The sequence below is a fragment of the Camelus bactrianus genome, chromosome 16 (assembly GCF_048773025.1).
Source record: "Camelus bactrianus isolate YW-2024 breed Bactrian camel chromosome 16, ASM4877302v1, whole genome shotgun sequence".
In the NCBI taxonomy this organism is placed as follows: domain Eukaryota; kingdom Metazoa; phylum Chordata; class Mammalia; order Artiodactyla; family Camelidae; genus Camelus; species Camelus bactrianus.
In genome coordinates this window covers 55,340,656-55,355,268 of record NC_133554.1, presented here as the reverse complement: position 1 = coordinate 55,355,268, position 14,613 = coordinate 55,340,656, and the positions used below count along the sequence as shown (strand labels likewise).

Sequence of the window (14,613 nt, the reverse complement as noted above, 5' to 3'; positions counted from 1 at the left end):
GTGTTTAATGCTTTGACTTGTGTGTGATACTGAGTGATGAGTGAATCCCATACTGCTTTTATGTTTATTAACTGGTAAGCCCCTCCTCCTTGTTGCGTTCTTTCTGGTTCATCTTAGAGTTTTGTGATAGTTCCAATTTATTTCTGGAACCTTAAGTATATTACATGGATTTGTTTCATTCTTTTTCTCCTAACATCATAAACTTAGGCTCGTTGTTGCTTTTTAAGACATTTAAAAATCTGATGGGATAAGCCTACTGTTGTTATGTTTCAGGATATAGGTATTCAGTGATCTTGCGCAATTATTCTTCAGATGAATTCTGATCTTAATTTGCCAAGTTCTAAAACATATTCTATTAGAATTTAAAACTCATGTTGCATTAAGCCCCTGTATTTTCTTGGGAGGTACTCATTTTATTTAGTCCTCTCAGCCAAGAATTAGCAATTTCTTTCCTGTTATCCATATCTTCTTTTATTCATCCTAGTAAGTATTTATGCTTTTTCCTAATTAAATCTTTAATATCCTGAGCTAAATTACTTAACACATTTTTAAAATATTTTGTTGCTGTTATAAATCACCTTTCTCTATACTGGTGCTTCTATTTGAATAGTTTTCATGGATAAGAATGAAGTGGTTTTTTTTTCCTTATAGCGTACAACTTTTCTAAATTCATTTATTATTGATGGTGTTTTGTTGTGGTTGATTTCCTAGAATTATAATCATACTGCCCATGGAGGTGCTATGTTGATTTCTTCCTTTCTTATGTATTATTAACCTAATCATTTTGTCCTCAGTTGACTGGAGCCTTTCCAGCCCTGTATAACATAGAAGAGACTGGAAAGGCCTTTTGGTGTTATGGTTTTAAGAGAATTAATCCTAGCTCTTTAGCAAGTAAAATGATGATGTGTTGCAATTTTAAAATTATTTTTAAATAGTATATGATCTTTATCATGCATAAAGATTGGAACAAATATTTGATTCAAGTCAAAAACTATCCAGGTCACTTTCTCCTTGTAATATTTCTTCATTTCATCCACTTCTGAATAATCCTTATCCTAGTCACAAGAGACCTTTTTCTCCTGAAAACATTTTTCAGTTTCAAAACAGTGTCTGGCTGTGGTAGTGTTACACCTGCCTTACTAAGCGTGCTCTGGGTAACACCATTTTTCCCCAGTACAAAACAGGACAGTTGGTTTTCCTATTCGTGAGTGAGAGATACTCTCTCATCCCATGAATACCTTTTTCCAGGGATTGCTGCTGGGTTTTGGTTTGGTTTTGTTATGTTTAGCTTTTTATTTTGAAATGATTATAGATTCATAGGAAGTTGCAAAAATAGCATGGAGACGTTCCGTGGACCTTTCACCCAGTTTCCACCGGAGGTAACATCTTACAGGATTTCCACTTTGACATCTCCAAGTCTAGCTGTAGTGTCCGAAAGTCATCCTAGTGTCCTCGTCATTGTCCTCGGCCCAGGTTGCACTAGGAGACAGAATGAGCCAATGAGATTCTTGTCCTTTATTGCCATTATCTTTTTGACCTGAAGACGCTCAACTCATCTCAGTTTGAATTTCTTTGTAAAATGAGGAAGTTAGTCGTGCATTCTTTGGTTTTTATTTCACTGGTTAGCTGAAAGCCCCGCCCAGCCCCCCCCCGGGGGGGGAGGACGACGTCACAGATCCCCTGCACCTGAGCACTCTGCCCTAATTATGCTCCTCCTCATGTGGAACAGATTTTTGAAACTGAAATGTTTAGGCTTATTTCTAAGATAACTAAAGAGAACAGTAAGAGCAATATAGAGTTGATTAATTTAGAGCTAGAAGTTAATAAAATGCCAAGAACGTGCAAAATTACAAAGGAATATAGAAAGCATATAGAACTATTTCCTATTAGAAATAAATGCCTTAGGAACCTGCAAGTTTTAAATGGAAAAAGAATGAATTTAGGAAGTGGATTATAAATGACAACTATAAATTAAATAAATAAATAAATAAATGACAACTAACATGTTTATTATCATTAGTGGTAATTCCCATGTAATTGTAATGGAGGGCTTATTATGCATGAATCTGGTGTTTGTATATATTGTGGTCTTCACTAAAAATCACATGTCTTTTTATTTCTGAAATTAATTATTGGGATTAGGAGCACTGTCACTTTTTGTATTAAACTGGTTCAGTAGCATGAGGCTGAATATTTGATGGCTCTGAATGAAATGACCAGAGTTATGTGAGGAATGTGGACTAATGCTGGATGTTTTGTGGACAAACAGGAAAGGTTCCAGCCTAGAAGCATTATTGAAATTGGATCCTGGAGGAACTTTCACCTGAGAGAGCAACTCTGGTCTCCACTTTCCATTAACGTAAATAAGTCATCGTGCAACTCAGCTTCTCCATTCCATCTAGCCTCTTCATGTTTTTCAGTTGCTTTGATTGCAAAGCTGGAATCCTCTGCCGTGCTTGTGTGGCTTTGTGCTGCACAGGCTTTGGAATCAGTGGCCAAACACTTCTTGCCAATGTAAGAAAAGTGGAAATTGCCAAGAGTTATAAAGTAATACAGAAAGGGGCAGTGCTCCCATCCATAGTAAAGTCCACTCAACTAATTCATACTTACAGGGTTTTTTCTCCTTCCCTTGCTCTGTTTGTACAAATTGCTGATTCTCTCATCCCTGATGACTCTTCTCTCAAATCCCCATCCTTGGTATTTCTTCAAAGCTTTGTGCAGCGAGGGCAGCCTGGGCCTCTGGATCTTCACTTGGGCATGTTCCTGCCCACCTTGCTTCACCAGGCGACCGAGGAGCAGCAGGAGCGCTTCTTCATGCCCGCCTGGAACTTGGAGATCATTGGCACTTATGCCCAGACAGAGATGGGTCATGGTACGGTGCATTCAGTCTACCTTCTGGGCTGGGCGGGGCTCTGCGAGCTTAGGGGGCCTGGAGTGCCCCCACGCCCCCGCCACGTGTCAGTGGTGGCATCTCCACGTGCTGTGTACAATCTGCTTAAATGCAGTCTTTTCTATAGAGGCAAGGTTTTCCACACTTGAAAGTCTTGACTTAGACAGTGCTCTGGTGGGTGGAAATGAAAGGTCATATTATCACAGACTTGCTGATTATCTGTTCATGGTTCCCCTTCAGAAGGTCAAGAATTCCATGTCAGACTTTATTTACTAAGCAGTTTTTGCAGTTCACTGAAGTTATATAGAATTTGTGTGCATGTAGAATCTGCACCCATCTCTTTTTCCTCGTTACTATCTGATTACCTCTGCTATGGATACCTTAATGAGCTTGTACAAATTCCAGAAGAACCACAAATTAATAGTCTGTGTTCTCTTTGACTTGCTGGAGGGAGATGAGTGGCTTATGTAACCAAAACGTGCAGCATTTTGTCCCTTGACATTGTCCGTGCCTTGATTCAGTAAATTCAGTAAAGTTCTGAAGGTGGCTTGGCCAGAGTTTAGAAAAATAAGGGAAGCAGTACTTCTAGGCGAAAAATTAGGGAAGCAGTACTTCTAGGCAGCTGATTCCGCACTGTGTGCAACTGCCTTTCTTTTCTCTTTCCATTCCGCACCTACCTTTTCCGGTGAACTGGATGGGGCTGGAGATGGTGGCTGGTCCTCTTAGCATCTGTTCTGTATTGGTATCTGTTGGCCATTCATTTACTTCTGGCTTCTCTTTTCCTACTCAGAGGTTTTAAAACAACTGTCCTAGTGTATATGTGCCATTTGCTCCTTATTTCTGTACAACTTCATCTTAATTTGGTTGCTTAATTTGGTTGGCTTTCAGTTCTGGTGCTGAGGGGTAGTTTACAGGATTTTTCCAAAGGGAATATTAGTTGGTCGAATTGTGCCTTTGAACATTTTCATTACCTGCTCTGTTTAATATGCTACCTCGTTTTCTATAAAAGTTTCTTCTTTGATGAAAGGAGTCTCAGTGTCTGGTTCCTTGACTCCCACACAGAGGAAGGTTGTGGATCACACATCAACTGGCTGTTCTGTTACTTAGCCTGGAGGTTTCTAAATGTCTCACAGTTTGTGTTTAATGAGATCTGCGTTATCAAAGCAGTTTGGTAAAAGGGTCTCAGAATTGACTTCAGAATAGTATTTCTAGGGTTGTGTCACTTAGAACATTTTTCTGTAACTCTTTTCAAAGAATTTTGGCACATTTGTATTAACATTTAAAACATAAATCCCTGTCCGTCTCCAGTAAACATGAAGTCGGGAAGTCTTCTAGTCACACTAGTGAACCAGCCAGGACTGAGTTAAGCCTAGCATTGCAAGAATGCAGGGTGAGCTCAGACTTTATTATTGGACTTACAGAAGATTAAAAAAAAAAAAATCCCTGTTCCAGGTCTTTTTCCCTGTAATGGTTATAACTTTTTAAGCTCTCTCTTTTCGTTTCTAGCGTTCATTGTTGAAATGAACTCTCAATTTACAAGAACTTCAGCTAAAATCTCTTCCTGACACGTGTTATTCTTTGTTGTGACAAAATTCCAGAATGTTGAATTGGTCTGGTAGACACAATACCAATGAGTTGAAATTGGCAACTCTAACAACTTAGAGATGCATTTAAAAGGGCTGTTAACGTCCCTGTGCAGTTAATATCCTGTGATCTTATGAAACTGATTCTAAGCTGCCTGTACATTTTCTATTGGTTGATCTCAATAAATGTTATGTATCCATTGCCATAGAGGTGCACTCAGTCAAGTGCAGAAATGGAACATGCTTGACATTTGTACTTCCAACTGAACAGGAACTTCTGATTTGAGCATAGGAAATTCTGTGTCTTGGTTATCAACCATTTGTCACTCATCTACAGATGTTTTGTTGATGTTAGGTTTTGTTGGTCTCTGAGATACTATTGCTTTAGAGGGCTGGGTGGGAAATTTGACCCTGTACCTATTTTTCCCATATTCTGTCTGAAGTAAGTGTAATTCATTTCCTTAGGAACTCACCTTCGAGGCTTGGAAACCACAGCCACTTACGACCCTGAAACCCAGGAGTTTATTCTCAATAGTCCTACTGTGACCTCCATCAAGTGGTGGCCTGGTGGGCGTAAGTGAACTTTTTTTTAACAGTTATTGGATCTTTTAAAGATTTATTATTGTAAGATTGTGTTTAGGATGTAGAACTTACATGAGAATATAATTTTGAAATATAGAAAAAGCTCTTCAGGCTTAAATTATCCTAAGCTATTTCATGTTCTCTTGGGTTGCATGTTGTAGATATTTATACATTTTACGAAGCTCAGAAAGGGAAGCTGTCTTACTCTGCTTTTCTTAGTTTTTCATTTAAACATTCCAACACGTTAGCATAGTTTCCAGAGTCATCATTTAAAGTAACGTGGAGGGGAGGGAGCATATAGCTCAGTGATAGAGGGTGTGCTTAGCATGCATGAGATCCTGAGTTCAATCCCCAGTACTTAGGTTAAAATAAGTAAGTAAGTAACTAAACAACTGAATAAATAAACCTAGTTACCCTGCCAAAAATTTTTTTAAAAAACACACAAAAACAGTAATTTAGTATTCCCTGTTTGGTTAGTCATTTCCATATTGAAAAGCATTTGAGTTGTTTTTAAATTTTTATTCTAAATAGCTTTGCTGTGGAATTTATTTAATATCGCTGTTGTTTTAGGATATATATTTCAGATGACATGAGTGGTTGAAGGGTTTCATTATTCACATTATATAGTTTAATATGTGATGTTACATTTTGATTTAAAAAGGAAAAACCTAGCATGCAAAAAAAAAAGCTAAATATTTCTGGAGGCGCTGACCAAAAATCTCTTAAAGGAGTTCTGTCCCATAGTACTTTATGCGGTGATGGAATCTTCTCTGTCTTCACCGTTCAGTGTGGTAACCACTAGCCACTTAAAGCTGCTGAGCACTTGAAATGTAGCTAGCTGACTCGGGACTGAATCCTTTATTTCGTTTACTTATGATTAACTTAAATGTAAATAGCCACATATGGCTAAGTGGCTCCTGTTCTGGAAAGCCCTGCTTTAAGGGAGAAAAAGGAAGTGATTTAAATTAATGTTCTTATGGTTATCCTGAAATTATCTTTATGTAAATGAATGAGAAATAAGTAGAAGGAAAAGTAAAGCTGTCTTTTGAAGTGAAGGCTGGCTCTCAAATCAATGTCTTACACCTTAAATTTACATAGTTATATATCAATTATATCAATACAAATCTAAGTTTATATATTAAAAAAGGAAATAAAGGATTGCTCTGCCAAAATTCAGTGAATTTTAATAGCTGTCTGTTTAAGTGTATTTCTTTCTGAGAAGTAGATGTGGCACTGTCATAAAAGCTCTCTGGACACACTTTACTGATGGAATCTAGTGTTATGTTTAACATATGCTTTCCCCCGGCTTTTGTTTCTATCCTTTGAAAATGTCAGAACGTTTGCTCACTTCCCTCTCGTGTTCTCTTTGATGTTGCAGTTGGAAAGACGTCAAACTATGCAATTGTACTTGCCCAGCTCATCACTCAGGGGAAATGCTACGGGTTACATGCCTTCATTGTTCCTATTCGGGAACTTGGGACCCATAAGCCTCTGCCAGGTTAGAATTGTTCATCTGATGTTAAGATGAAAAATTAAGCCAATCCCTTTCTTCTGCAAAAAGTATAACACGTAACTAAAGAAGAGGAGGGAAGCCAAGAATTCTGGATCATAAACACCTGTGACTTTCCCTTCATCTGTGGTAGGGATTACCGTTGGAGACATTGGCCCCAAATTTGGCTATGATGAGATGGATAACGGCTACCTGAAGATGGACAATTACCGTATTCCCAGAGAAAACATGCTGATGAAGTACGCCCAGGTATATTTAGGCAGAAAGTAGCAGCAGAGGTGTCAAAACCACGGGGGTATCAGTGTCTATTGATAATCACAGGGTTAGAAGGGTCTGTTCTTTTAGAAGATATTAACAAATTTTTACTTCTACTGCTCTTTGTTCATGACCAGGAAATCAAAAGCAGTTGGAAGGTATGAAGAGCATGTTGTGGTTTCTCCGCCAGGGGGTCTCCAACTTTCATCTGCATTAGAATCACCTGCAGGGCTGGCTAAAACCTAGATTGCTTGGCTCCCTGCCCAGAGGTTCTGATGTAGTAGGTTAGAGTGGGGACTGAGGTTTTATCTTGCCAACAAGTTTCCAGGTGACGCTGATGCTGCCTTTCTGGGGACCACACTTTGAGAACCACTGGCCTAAACTGCCACTTGGGTTTAACAGAAGGAAGCATCAGTGCCATGTTCTTTTTCCAGGTGAAGCCTGATGGCACGTACGTGAAACCCGTGAGTAACAAGCTGACCTACGGGACCATGGTGTTCATCAGGTCCTTCCTTGTGGGAGAAGCCGCTCGGTGTCTGTCTAAGGCATGCACCATTGCCATCCGATACAGTGCCGTGAGGCACCAGTCTGAAATCAAGCCAGGGTAAGGGAGGGCCTGAGGTGGACTCAGTGCTGAAGACTTGACTTTGACCCCATTCAGATATGAGAATTCCCAGATATGGTGTGCAGAAGGTGCATTTGCTATAAAATTAGTGAGGATGGCTGTGTACTGGGTCTGCAACCTAGAACCTAGACTTCCCTTAAGTGGAAAGATGAGAATAACCACCTTATTGTCACTTTTAACCTAGGAAAAACAGTAATGTGACTTCAGCTCTGTAAGTTACTTGAGCTTTGAAATGTTCAAAACCTGAAGGCAGTGTGAAACCCTCACTGCCGCTAAGCACTACAGATCGGGTATGGCGAAAGTGGCGCCGACCCTGACTCCTTGTTGTGCTCAAGGACGCGGTTTATTGCTTGGGCATGGCTCCTTGGTAACTTTTTTACTCAAAGAAATTGGTAAGAGCAGACTTTCTTAGACTTCAAGTATTTTAACTCTATGTGTTGGGTCTTCTCAGATTGTGGTCAAAATATGGTTTATTCAGCCATCTAGACCCCTTTCACATTGCCTTCCTCCTGCGAGGTTAATGAACTTTGGTCCTATATGTTATCATGGGTCTTGCCATGTTTTCAAGGAAACTTAGACTGGAAAGACTAAGATATGAACGTCACAGCTAGAAAATTCTGTTCACCTAAGGCAGCGCAACAAGGTGGTTAAGAGCGTGGTCTTCTTTATCCAAATAGCCTAGATTTAAATCAAGGATCTGCCACTTATTAGCTGTGTGACTTCTGGCAGGTTCTTAACCTCTCATTTTCCCCATCTATAAAATAGGGAAAATAAAAGTTACCTCACAGGGTCTTTATGAAGATTAAATAATCTATCAAAGTACTTAGACTGGGGGAGTAGGTATAGCCCAGTGGTAGAGCACATGCTTAGCATGCACAAGGTCCTGGGTTCAATCCCCAGTCCCTCCATTAAACAAACAAACAAATAAATAAATAAGTAAGTAAGTAAGTAGGTAGGTAGGTAGGTAAGTAAGTAAACCTAACTACCTCCCCCCCTCCCCCCCACCCCAAGAAAAGTACTTAGACTAGAACCTGGCACACAGTAAGTTCTGTGTAGGTGTTTAATTTTTCTTTCTCTCTCTCTCTTTTTTTTTTAATGTACTTTAGTGAACCAGAACCACAGATTTTGGATTATCAAACCCAGCAGTACAAACTTTTTCCCCTCCTGGCCACCGCCTATGCCTTCCAGTTTGTGGGCGCATACATGAAGGAGACCTATCACCGGATTAACAAGGACATTGGCCAGGGGGACCTGAGTGAGCTGCCAGAGGTGCGTGTTGGGTCCCGTTCCCTCATGGGCACCCTCTGATTCATATTTCCTGCTGGGTAATGTCCAGAGAAAGTGAAACATTGAGATTTCTTGAAAAGAATCCATATATTCTCAAAAGGTAGAGAAATTTTTCTAATTGAAAATGGATCAGATGTGAAGATGGTGTGGGTTTGTTTTTAAGATTCAGAATTACTGTACCACATTGGTCATTTATTAATCAAAGGAACGTAAGTGGTGCCTTTCCCCCCCCCCCCCAAGTAGAACAGTTCAGAAGGGAGTGTGGGCATGTTATTATTTCAGGCCAATTGGATGACCTTGCTTTTCAGTTTACATGCCTGGCAAGTGATTTTGAAAGCAACTAGTACTGTTAGGTGAGGATAAGGGTTTCTCGTTGGAACTCGGGCTGTCAGCCCCACGGGTGATGCTCTGACGGCCTCGTGCCTCCTCCCCCGCAGCTTCATGCCCTCACCGCCGGGCTGAAGGCCTTCACGTCCTGGACGGTGAACGCTGCTATCGAAGCCTGTCGGATGGCCTGTGGGGGGCATGGCTATTCTCACTGCAGTGGACTTCCAAATATTTATGTCAATTTTACCCCAACCTGCACCTTTGAGGGAGAAAACACTGTCATGATGCTCCAGACAGCCAGGTGAGAGTCTAACTCATCGTTTCTCTGATCTGTTCTTAAGAATATTCCAGTTCTGGGAACCTTTTCGTTGGTTCCTTTTCCCACGTTTTCTCTTTGCGTTGTATTTCTTCCCGAAAGATATCATTCTTGCTTTCCATCCTTCCAACCTGCAGCTTTTATCTTATGGTCAGACTCTAGTGAGTATGAAGCACCTGTCCCATGGCTTAGTCCTTCCAGGGCTCTGTTTGACTTCCGTTTCACAAGAAGCATAGTTAGTGAAAGCATGTGTCCTGGTGATTTTTAGGTTCCTGATGAAAAGTTACGACCAGGTACACTCAGGAAAGTTGGTGTGTGGCATGGTGTCCTACTTGAATGACCTGCCCAGTCAGCGCATCCAGCCACAGCAGGTGGCAGTCTGGCCGACCGTGGTGGACATCAACAGCCCTGACAGCCTAACTGAAGCGTACAGACTCCGTGCAGCCAGGTGAGCACACCCTCGGGAGCTGGGACAGGCAGCAGTGGGGGCTGGGGGCCCGATGGCAGAGGACGAAGGCACAGGTACCACTGATCACTCCCTTGAGCTCCAGTTTTCTTTCTTTTTCTTTTTCTTTTTTTTTTTTTTTTGACAGATTAGTAGAAATTGCTGCGAAAAACCTTCAAGCTGAAGTCATTCACAGAAAAAGCAAGGAGGTAGCATGGAACCTAACGTCCATTGACCTGGTTCGGGCAAGTGAGGTCAGTGGTGGTTCTCTCTTCCCCATCCCCCCCGCCCCAGTCCTTCACCACCCACCTCGTTTTCTTAGTGCAGAAACCCTTCTCCATGTGTTGAGTCTTTTTCAAGGTTTCTTACACTTTGCTGTTTTCTTTTTATGTAGGCACATTGCCACTATGTGGTAGTTAAGCTCTTTTCAGAAAAAATCCCCCAAATTCAAGAGAAATCCGTCCAAGCTGTCTTAAGGAATTTGTGTCTCTTGTATTCCCTGTATGGAATCTGTCAGAAGGCAGGGGATTTTCTTCAGGTCAGTATTTCTCAGTTTAACTCCTTTCATTTATGTATGTAAGTTATTGGTAGAAAAAGAATTGTGGTTTACTTTATAGTCGTGCAGGTGTATATACATGCATATAAATATATCCTTCTGTCTGTGTAACATACTTCTCCTTCTGTTCTGCTGCTTTTAGTGGGGCATCATGACAGAGTCTCAAGTCACCCAAGTGAACGAGCGCATAAAGGAGCTGCTGACTGCCATCCGCCCTGATGCTGTTGCTCTGGTTGACGCATTTGATTTCCAGGATGTGACACTGGGCTCTGTGCTTGGCCGCTATGATGGCAACGTGTATGAAAACATGTTCGAGTGGGCCAAGAAGTCCCCACTGAACAAAACGGAGGTAAAGAAACAGTGTCTTTTCACCGTTTGAAACTGTTCACTTAAATATTAAGGCAGGAAAGCCCTGAGAGTGACTCATCCGTGAAAGCTTTGAATGCCCTTAAGGGGCACTTGGGACAGTCGCTCCATTGATTGAGCAGCAGGTGAGAAGGGAACTAGGCCATTCCTGCCGAGTGCAGGTTTTCAACTTCCTTGATTATTTAACAACAACTGAAAAATTTTAAACACATACACAAATAGAACACTAATGCCTCCCTGCATACCCTTCCTTGGGCTTCAAACCCCGCCTGCTCATGGCCAGTTGTGTTTCATCTCAGCCTCCAAGCTGCAGATTATTTAGAAACAAATCCAAGATATCAGATAACTTTATTTGTAGATATTCCAGTATGTATCTCTGAAAGATAAGGGCTCTCTTTTGAAAACATAACCATAATACCATTCTCACGCCTAAACAAGTTAACAGTAATTCTTTCATATCATAAACTACTCAGTCAATGTTCAGATACCCCCGGTTTGCTCAATTCTTCCCCACCTCCTGCCCTTTGGTGTTTTGTTTTTTTGTTTTTTTTGTTTGTTTTTTTTTTTTTTTTTTTTTTTGGACTCAGGATCCAAATAAGATTCAGATAATTTCTTGATTAAAAGTATGTTGTTTTAAGTTGCAAACTCCTCGTCAGCAATTTTTTCTCTCTCCCTTCCCTGCAGGTCCATGAATCTTACCACAAGCACCTGAAGTCACTGCAGTCCAAGCTCTGAAGCATCTTGACAACTTCGACCTGCTTCTGAAAGCTGCTGTATCGACTCCCCTGACACCTGTCACACCAATCTGCGTGGAATCTTTATCAAATTCAGAAAGCTATAGAGCAAATGATAAATTGACCCCTTTCCTCTTTTTTATAAAAATGAAAAGAAAAAAACAACAGATTTCAGAGATTAAAGGAAAGAAACAGATGTGTTTTACAAGTGCAATTAACACTGAAAGAGAACCTGTGATGCATTCAGAAAAAGCTTTAAGAAACACAGGATGACTTCCATTTGTAATGCTGCTGATCCCAGGAGGCCATGACTTTTGATAATTAGTAGAATTCAACTACTAAGTAGTTAATTATTTTCACTTCTTAATTGCTGATCACTGGATCTACAAGTGTTTTTAAGCAAAGGTATTTTTTAAGCAGGGTAGAACCCTTCCTAGCTTTCCTGCTAACTGTCCTCCCACTCGGAGCCCCGGCTAAAAAGCAGGACCGAAAAAGAGGGATTGGGGAAGGAAACTAATCAGGAACCAGTGTGCGTGAGTTTGTACTTGACACATTGACACGTTTCCTGCCTGCTTGCCCCCCTTTGCTGATGTCTTGTTCCTGCCTAACTGTAGGAACAACAGGAGGATTTCCTCAGCACAGGCTGCTGCAGGGTCCCTGTCCCATGTAATTAGGAACTGATCTCCCCTTGGAGTGATCCCTAAGCTGTTGCTTTTAGTAGCACTACAACTCCCTTTGTCCCCAACTTCTTGGGAAAGGGGTAGGTAGCAAAGTTATCGCCACATGTAACTTTTGGCAACTGATGGGACCTGTCAGTGTTTGATCTGGCTCCCTCTCTCTCTCCTGAGAGAGATGCTAAAGAAAGGAGAAAAAAAGCGTCACGGTTCCTTAGTGAAATACTTCAGGGAGAGCTGTCAGTTACGGTTACTGTAACTTTTGTGACCATATTAACTAAATTTTCTGAAACTATCCAGTTTTCCTAAATTCTGTCATTTTAGCATAAGCCATCAAAATGCTTGGAAGTTACAGTACCTGGCATCACAAAAATAAAAGAATCACTTACCGCCTCTTACACCCAGAAAAAAATCTTTGACAAACCATGTGTTCTGATTTGGGGATCAGAAAATCTAATCACTGAAACTCTGGCTAAAGGGTAAATGGAAGTTCCATAGAATCTATTTCTTATTGTATATCTAGCTTTATTTTCAGCATGTTTCTAGGAGCTTTATCTGACTTGCTAAATTGTCCTTTCAGCTGAAATCTAATTTACACAATCATTCTCTATTTAAAGCCTAAACATGTAGCTCTTAATGAATTTTTCTTAAAATCAATTAAAACAAGTCACTTGATTTTTTTTTTAACTTGTTAACTGCTTATATATATCTGTGACATCTTCATGAAACCGGTTGTTCTAGAATCAGTCTTGAGAATGTAGTATAGTTCAGTGGAAATAAAATTCCTATCTTGGGACCTGACATAAAATTTATCCCAGTGGAATAGGAGTCTTCAAGGTCCAGCAGAAGAAATACTGTCTGTTGACACAAGCCTTGATCTTTCCACCAGGAGAACTAATTGATAATTGTGTTAAGATTAAAGTAAAAAGCGCTCTTAATCTCTTTTGACAATAGTTCAGATTCTGGGAAATAACGAAGAGTAAATTTAAAATTGCTTAGTATTGACCTGTTCCAAGTCCTATTCACAGATGAATGCCTGTGGCCAGGATCTGAGGGTGTTTGAAATGGCACCCACCTAATCCAGCTGCGGAGGTCTGAGATCTAAGCAGGTTTGAATAGGGTGAGGACTCTAGAGCCAGCTTTATTCCGTCTAGCACCTTGAGTTTTATTTAAATACTAAATCTGATATTTGACAGTGTTTTTATTAACATTGGAATGTTTTGTCTTGAACTTTATTCATTGTAATCAAAGAATAAAGATACCATGAAATCTCACTGATTTGTACTATCGAGAGGGAAAGACTGCCACATAATTAAACGTAAGTTTATGAAGAATTATAAGATACAGGTTTAGGTAACACTAAAAACAAAAAAAGGAAAGAGAGACCTGCCTAGGCAGACAGCTCTGAGCCGGCCGTAACTGCCGTTAACTGTAGAGTGTGAGTGCTCTGCCCACACAGGAGTACAGATGGTTGGCTGTTCGTAAGGAATCAGCAGACCCAGTTTGCTGTCCCTAAAAAGCCAGACTGCCACAGGTAAGTGTGGTTCTCTTGGATTCTTTAGTGAGCCATTTTCACAAAGAGTACAAAGATTAATTTCAACCTAGTCTTTAATGATGATGAATAGAACTAATGATACTGATGTAAGCCTTTGAGGTTTAATAGAGATGTTGCTATTTGTGACGGATGAAGGTTGATTCTTCCTCACGTGTTTGAAGCTCAACATCATGCTCTACTTGATAGAGGCTGAGGTATATTTCAGTGTTTGGATATTAGTCACCTCAGAGCACAGTGGGGCCCTTCATGTTCTTGTTTTCAGAACATAGCACTGCTAAGTAGCAGCTTATCTTCAGAACATTCACTTAATTGCAACATTAACGATGTTCATGTACTTTCTGAGGACTCACTGCTTGTAATTTCAGATTCCATATACCTGGAGGTGTTTAATAGTTCCTAGAGTTAACATATTCAGTCTTGATTCTTGAATTTTCTTCAGTGCAGGGCTTTGGCTGGGGAATTAGATTCATGATCCTCGAGTTCCGGGAACAAAAATTCTTTGGACGACCATTGGTCAAATTTCCTCCTACGCTTTTCTGAATTCTTTCCATCCATCTTACTAGAAAGGAAGAAAATCAGATGCAGACAGTCTGTGACACCCACTATGTATGTGGAGGGGATTATAGATTGTCTTCAAACAGCAGTTGCTACTGCAGCTGGAGAGGGGAACAGTGCCAGAAAATTGGTTATTCTACTTGAGACCAAGAGTCTTTTGTTGAGTCTTCTGACAATCAGATAAAGGTTTCGATCATTTTCATGAAATAATGCAGAGATCATCTCAGCTAATTGAATATTTACTACTATAATCCTGGAGGATGAGGATTAGACTTAAGTCACCCTGTAAGTGACTAAAATGTCTTTTAATATTAAAATATTGGTGGAGTTTTGCTTTTAGATGTCCAAACTAA

The 14,613-nt window shown here is 40.4% G+C and overlaps 1 protein-coding gene across 3 annotated transcripts in view; it reads left to right on the top strand.

Moving 5' to 3' along the window:
* ACOX1 (acyl-CoA oxidase 1) overlaps positions 1 to 13,424 on the top strand; it is a 21,830-nt gene extending 8,406 nt beyond the window's left edge. For 2 of the 3 annotated variants that reach the window (XM_010950746.3, XM_074343732.1), the window contains exons 3-14: positions 2,712 to 2,872; positions 4,939 to 5,046; positions 6,434 to 6,553; positions 6,699 to 6,814; positions 7,255 to 7,424; positions 8,552 to 8,714; positions 9,170 to 9,360; positions 9,644 to 9,823; positions 9,969 to 10,074; positions 10,215 to 10,358; positions 10,519 to 10,725; positions 11,427 to 13,424. In XM_010950746.3, the coding sequence (XP_010949048.2) occupies positions 2,712 to 2,872; positions 4,939 to 5,046; positions 6,434 to 6,553; positions 6,699 to 6,814; positions 7,255 to 7,424; positions 8,552 to 8,714; positions 9,170 to 9,360; positions 9,644 to 9,823; positions 9,969 to 10,074; positions 10,215 to 10,358; positions 10,519 to 10,725; positions 11,427 to 11,477 (1,717 nt within the window). In that variant the 3' untranslated portion in view covers positions 11,478 to 13,424. The remainder of the gene's footprint in view (positions 1 to 2,711; positions 2,873 to 4,938; positions 5,047 to 6,433; positions 6,554 to 6,698; positions 6,815 to 7,254; positions 7,425 to 8,551; positions 8,715 to 9,169; positions 9,361 to 9,643; positions 9,824 to 9,968; positions 10,075 to 10,214; positions 10,359 to 10,518; positions 10,726 to 11,426) is intronic. The other variant, XM_045513571.2, reaches the window with a different exon arrangement.
* Positions 13,425 to 14,613: the final 1,189 nt, after the last annotated feature.